Raw genomic sequence first — 7,245 nt, 5'->3', positions numbered from 1 at the left:
CGTGTAATTGCAATGATGCAGATATGGAAAAGATATCAGAAACACCATTTTTGTTTCAGATGTTGATTTCGACCATTTGTTCACATTCAGTATTAATTGGGGCTGAGGCTTTTATGGAGCATGTTCCCAGCAGAGAACATTTGCATTATGGTTCTCACTATCATGTGTTCTGGCTGCTTTCACACACTAGCTTTAAGGCATCAATATTTTGTAATGAAGCTTATTTATAAATAATGTGACATGGAATGCATGTGGCTGTCCTAATGTAATATGGGCAGCTTAAGGAGCTGATGCTAGAATCCAAAACATAGGTGTCTGATAGGAACTTTTTCCAGAGTCTGGAACTCTGATATGGACCTGGGAAGATCTCTCCACAGTAAAACATTTAATATTCTATGACTACAGATTCACACTAATAAAGAGGTAAGAATTGAGAAATTTTGTCACTAGCAACTAGTAAAGTCTAACATTTGAATCTTCATTCAGTATCTTCATTTTCCTCTTTAGTTTTTATCTCCTGCTTTAAATGGAACTATCAAGAAAAAGTTCTGGCCCAACTTCCTGTGTGGCTGGGTGTAGGATTGTTGTAGAGGAGGGAAAGAAAAACATGAAGTGAAAAATAAACTCATCTCTGTTAAAACAGAAAGGGAATTTCAACCAGATCCTTGGGTGTTGATCAGAGAAATGAATGCATTCTCAGCTATTAAAACATAGCTCATGAAACATGAGGACTTATCTCCAATGTGACAGGTTTTCAGAGTTTTCAAAATGTGGAAGATGTGAGCTCAAAACCAAGAGCAGATATGGAGTCCCATCTAGAAGCTATAGGGCTTCCACAGGACACTGGCATCTCCCGTCTCTGGACAGAAGTGAATCTCCCCAGTATTCTCCTGAAGGCTTCCATTACCTCCTTGTTTCTCAGGCTACAGATAAGAGGGTTCAGTGTTGGAGTAATGATAATATGAAATACAGAGAGGATGTCCTCTTGGGACTATGGTAGGAATTGGGCCAGATGTACATAAACATGGCAGCTCCATAGTACATTCCTACCACAGTCAGGTGAGAAGACCATGTGATAAGGGCTTTCTGCTGTCTCTCACCTGAGGACATGTGAAGGACAGCAATTAGGACAAATGTATAAGAGGCAAGGATAGCAGCAAGGGTAAGCATGAGAAAGGTCATACCCATCACTATACCATGAGCTCATATATGGTGGTATCTACACAGGCCAAATTCAGGAAGGGCAGGATCTCACAGAGCAGGTGTCTGATTTCTTGGGATATGCAGAAAGGAATGTGCATAGTATATGAGGTGTATATCACATTATTCAGGAATGCCAGGATCCAAGATGTTATCATGAGCCAGCAGATCCTTGGCCTCATGAGAACCATGTAGTCCAGAGGATGACAAATAGTCACATACCTATCATAGGCCATGAACACCAGTAGGAGGTCCTCTGCACCTCCCAAAGTGAGAACTACTAACATCTGAAAGGTGCAGACTTCAAAGGAGATGGTGTTCTCCCCATGGAGATAATCCACAAGTATTTTGGGAGTAGCTACAGATGCAAACATCAAGTCCATGAGAGATAGCTGGCTGAGCAGGAAGTACATGGGCACATGGAGCCAACCATCCATTGTAATGACCAAGAGCAGCAGGCCATTGCTGGTCAGGGCAAACATGTACAGGACAGCATTTGTGGCACAGAGCTGTTTAGGAGGTCCATTGTCATTCAGAATCCCCACCAAGATGAAGCCATTTCCCAAGGTGGAATTCCACAGCTCCATTCTGTGGTTTCTTTACTTATCTGAAATTATATAAGATCTAGGCAAAATAGTTCTGATGTGGTACCTGGGGACTCTCTGGCTTTACAATGTTATAGCCCTTGATCAGCAGGATTGGTTGTTCAATTTATCATATCATATTACACTTTTTCATTCATGAATTAACTCACCAAATATGTACCGATCACATACTGTTATAAGAGCACATTTCTTCCCCCACTTCTGATGTTTTCTTCAATGTTAGGGGAGTCCCATTGTACAATAATTCTGGGCTTATCTCTGCCTTTCATTCCATTTACTTTTTCTGAGAAATGTGGAGCAACTTAATGGGAGAAATTAAAGGGAAAATCTGGACACATACTGTCCAGCCTTCTTTTCAGGAGATGCAGGGTCTTTGAGAGGGAATATATATCCCCCTCTATCCCACCCAGGTTTTGAACCAATTGAGAGAGAAGGTATTTGTGCAGGCCAAAGTATCACCTCTATTTTTAATAAAGCAGAAATTCAAGAATGAAGCTTATACGTCAGTGGGCAATGGGCTTACTAATACTAAGCCCCAAGTGCATAATTACTTTTGCAATCACAGGCAATATAGGAATAAATTGGTATTCCCACAAGGAAGGAATAGTGGGAAAGGGGAACAGATAGATCAAGTCCTAGCCATTGTATCTTCCAAAAAAAGAGAAATTTATCCCAGTGCATTCTTCAATTTCATAATCCCTTGAGAAGAAATGAGGAGTGAAGACTAGGTATCTTACATTACCATTCCCTTGACATAGAGGCAAATTTTGGAAGAGAGAAAGAACCATCCCTTCCCATGGCTCTTGTGTGCCAGGCATTGTGAAGCTCCCAAGTATAGAAGGGAGTACATAACATAGAATACCTGACCACATTCAGTTACATTCTTTTTTTTTTTTCACTTCTCTGATTTTTACTTTGTTTTTTAAAATTTTAATTCCAGTATAGTTAACATACAGTGTTAAGTTAGTTTCATGGGTACAATATAGTGATTCAACAATTCTATATATTACTCAGTGCTCATCAAGATAAGTGTACACTTACCTTGAGGAGTACACTTATCTTCAGTTACATTCTTGTGAACAGCATTTAAAGATAGGTGTAATTACAAATGTGAAAACTATCATAAAGGTAAATAATAGTGGTTCTCATGTAGATTGGTAATTAAGGAAATACCTCTCTGAGACTGAATTTCAGGCTCAGTTTTTAAAGATGAGCATAAATTATTCAAAGGAAGAGGAGTGACTCAGTTTTTAAAGATGATCATAAATTATTCAAATGAAGAGGAGTGAAGAGGTACGTGAGCAGAGGATACATTTTATCCAGAGTCTCTGAAAAAGAAAAGAGCTTATAATTTCTGAGGAGCTAAATAAAGACTGATGAGGTGGGTACTAACTGAGATAAATTTGGAGAGATACACATGTTCCAAATCATGTTTGGCCTTTTAGGGGATATGGACTGCAGTGCAAAGCATACACACACACACACACACACACACACACACACACACACACACAGAGATGTGACAGTAGGCAATTTTTATTTTTAAAAGATAACTCTTACAGTTGTACGAAGGAGTAATAGAAGATGGGCAGGAGTAAGTTATATGTAAGTGATGAATCACTAAGTTCTACTCCTGAAACCAATATTACACTATATGTTAACTAACTAGAATTTAAATAAAAACTTGGAACAACAATAAAAAATGATATGTGCAGAAGTGATTGAGGTCATATAGGTAAGGTGAATCAGGGCAATAGCACAGGTAGGATAGATTCAAGATACATGTTGGAAGCAGAAACAACAATTGGTGATTGGCTAGATATTTGCAATGGAAATAAGTCAAGAAAAGCCAGTTTGGGAGGTGATAAATAGAAGAGTTAAGAGTTCTTAAAGAACCAGAAACTCCCATGAGAATGAAATCTATTTGCTCAGTGTGTATAGATGAATGAGATGGATAGAAGGAAAAGAGGTATTGACTTAGTGGGAAAGCTTGGAATTCAGGGACTCTTTCCTCTTGCAAAATGCATAGTTTTAGGTCTATACTAGAATTGAAAGTGACTTATGCATCACAATGACAATATTACAATATTCTGTATTGTCTATACATTTACCTTTGTCAGCTAACTTATGTTATCCAGCTCAACACAGCTCAGATCCTTATTCAGTATTCCTAGTCCTTAATTATTTATTATTTATTTTTTTATAGACTGGAGAGACTTTGCTCTTATTGCTACTGGTTCCAACTCCACTTGTCCTAAAGAGACTTAGGACACTTTATTGACTCACATGCAGTAGGCAGGTCATGTACTTACACAAGTCTACTTCAAAGACAAATTTTCAAAAAAAGTTATTTTAAACTCTAATATTAAAATATCTCTGCCAATTCTGTCCCATTGTTGTCGCCTCCAAATCAGCATGGTGAATTCCAAAAGAAAAGGGGCAATTGGAGAGGTGTCTGAGGCTATTCCTGGAGTCCTGTACCTTATATATCATAGGTTATGGCCAGGCTCCAAAGAATTAATGTCAGAATAGTAGAGAAAATATATTAAACTCTCATTATGTGCCGGATTTATTTTGAGAGCTTTCTTCCTTCAATCCTATGAAGTGGATGAATTATTAAATCTACTTTACTGATAAGGAAACAGGCACAGAGATATTATCTGGCTTTCTAGGATTATACAGTTACTAAATGACAGAGTAAGAATTTGAACTCAGACAATCTGGTGCCAGAGAACACTTCTTAACTGCCATGTTATTCAGCCCATCTTATAAAGAATTTTAAATCACATCATATTACTTTGCCTCAAGACAAAAACCTCTAAGCTACATATATTTTGTATATCAGTAGGGGAAACCCATTCTTTTAAAATAATTTTATTCTAGCTCACAAAAGACTCAAATTGATCCTAAGCCAAAAGAAGTTTCTAGATCATGAATAGAATATTCCAAACCTATTTACAGGAAGCAAAATATGTAATATTTATAATATGCTAGTATATAATGTTAAGCTATTCAGCCCTCCTGGTGTCAAATTTCTTCTTTAAGCATAATGATAGATTCAAAAATTTCCCTGCATATCTGGTGTCTACCTGATTCATTCCAATTCTTTCTGTATAATAGCCTTTCTAATTAATATTAGGTCTGCATAGCATTGGACCTCCAACAGTTCATCTTAATATTCCAAATGCCCTCAAACCACTAATTTAGGGCATATATATAATACATTATTTAATTTTGACATTCCCTTGTGAGGGCTATTTTGAGAGCTCTTTCAGGAGTCAGCAAACACCAGGGAGACTTTGGGTTCTCAGGAAACAACAATCCCATACAACATATGCGAAATGATATCCAAGCCTGACAATATTAATACAACATAAAAATTTGCCACTCAGTCAATGTTCAAAAAGCATTTATATTTGTCTAGTGAAATATAGGTTTGGTGCCTAGTGGTAACCTAGTACTTTGATGAGCAAAAATTTTTGATCAGTATTCTTAAGAATTTCACAGTCTAAAAGGAAAGACATATCCTTAATAAACAGATATTCACAATACAATGTGAAGGAGGTATAAGTAAAGGATAGAGACTTTGTAGGACATCTAAACCCACAGGGCAGGAAAGAAAAGTGAAGAAATATTTCACCCACTGGAATGGGTGACTTAAATTATCTAAACATGTAAGTTATTTGAGTTTTAAAACTATGGAACTAAAATGAATCATTCCTATGGACACTAAAATCATCCAAAATAATGACAACTAGGGAATGAAAAGAAGGCTATGATCTAAGTCCTTGGGGTAACACTGAGGATGGATTTTAAATTTATATATATCGTTGACAGAGAACTGAGAGGAAGTCATGACCTCAAGGTCACCTAACTTACTAGGCTTCTCCCTGGATTCAGTTTTATCTCCTGCAATTCATTTCTGCACTGTTATAGAAATCTTAATATCACAACTTTGATGTTACTCTGTTACTTAACATACTTTCATGACTGCTCTCAAGATCCACTCCAACCTTCTTGGCATATTACGCAACATAGTTCATAATCTTGGGGCGCCTGAGTGGCTCAGTTGTTTAAGTGTCTGCTTTCGGCTCAAGTCATGATCCCAGGGTCCTGGGATTGAGTCCCGCGTCGGGCTCCTTGCTCAGCGGGGAGCCTGCTGCTCCCCCTGCTTGTTCTCTCTCCCTCTCAAACTCTTGCCCTATCTCAAATAAATAAATAAAATCTTTTTAAAAAAAGTTCATAATCTGGCTAGGCTGATCTGTTCTGCCTTATTTCTTTTTTTAAAATTAATTTTATTTTATTATGTTATGTTAATCACCATACATTACATCATTAGTTTTTGATGTAGTGTTCCATGATTCATTGTTTGCGTATAATACCCAGTGTTCCATGCAATACGTGTCCTCCTTAATACCCATCACCAGGCTAACCCATCCTGCCACCCCCCTCCCCTCTAAAACCCTCAGTTTATTTCTCAGAGTCCATAATCTCTCATGGTTTGTCTCCCCCTCTGATTTGTCCTGCCTCATTTCTTACAGTGACCCCAGCCTCCCCTCACTCCTCCATCCCTATCCAAACCCCACTTCCCTCCATAGTGATCAATTTGGAATTCCCCAAGAAACTGTTTTCTCTTGTCTCTAGGCCTTAGCAACTGCATGTCCCTCTGCCTAGAATGCTTCATTTCTTTCCTCTCATCCCATCCTTCATACCTTTGATCATTTTTTCTTGGCTACAGCTTCCTGGTTACTCCAGAACATTAGCTGCCACCACCTCCTAGAAACTTGACTTGCTTCTCGCAGAGTGAGCAGCTACCTTGACTATTATATTTAAATATTCTTATATTGATCCTTAAATACAGGGTTTGTGTCTTATTCACAGTGTTTGTTCAACATACAGCACAGAGTCTGAATTATAGAATATCTTTAATGATTATTAGTTAAATGAATGAATGAATGAAGAGACCAACATTACTGCGGTGTTCATTACGGAGACTAACATTACTGAGATGGTCAAAGGGACAGGTATTGGTTCCTAACCAGCCACATTTCCTAACTGGATCCTGCCTAATTCCTAATCATTCACAGACACATACTTCATAATATCCCCTCAAACAGAGATAAAATCATTACCTCAGATGGATTGGAGACACTGCTGGTAGATTTTACTGTAAGATGTAGTAGCTTGTTTGAGGGAACCAAGAAGTGCAAATAGAAATTGATGAAAAAGGTGGATTTGCCAGTATTGGGGAAGGTACCAGCTGTGAGGAGGTATGTGAGATCAGTGATTCAAGGCCCTCCCATTCTTCTGGCTTTGCAGACCCCTCTGGGAATGGGCAGCCTTGTCTCTGAATGGCCAGCACTACTGAGAGAAGATTCACATAGGAACAAGAGGTTGCCTGTCTCCTCTTATGTAAGAGTTAGGATAGACTGCTTCTCTG

The 7,245-nt window shown here is 38.2% G+C and overlaps 1 protein-coding gene across 1 annotated transcript; it reads right to left on the bottom strand.

Annotated features, from left to right (window-relative positions):
- Positions 1-763: 763 nt before the first annotated feature.
- LOC118538099 (olfactory receptor 2AG1) lies at positions 764-1,787 on the bottom strand. Its single transcript, XM_036095923.2, is given in 3 exon segments — positions 764-990; positions 993-1,193; positions 1,196-1,787. Coding segments are annotated over 3 exon segments (1,020 nt in total).
- Between the last annotated feature and the right edge of the window lie 5,458 nt (positions 1,788-7,245).

Source organism: Halichoerus grypus, chromosome 11 (assembly GCF_964656455.1).
Source record: "Halichoerus grypus chromosome 11, mHalGry1.hap1.1, whole genome shotgun sequence".
Classification (NCBI taxonomy): Eukaryota; Metazoa; Chordata; class Mammalia; order Carnivora; family Phocidae; genus Halichoerus; species Halichoerus grypus.
This window is presented reverse-complemented; position numbering and strand designations above follow the sequence as displayed.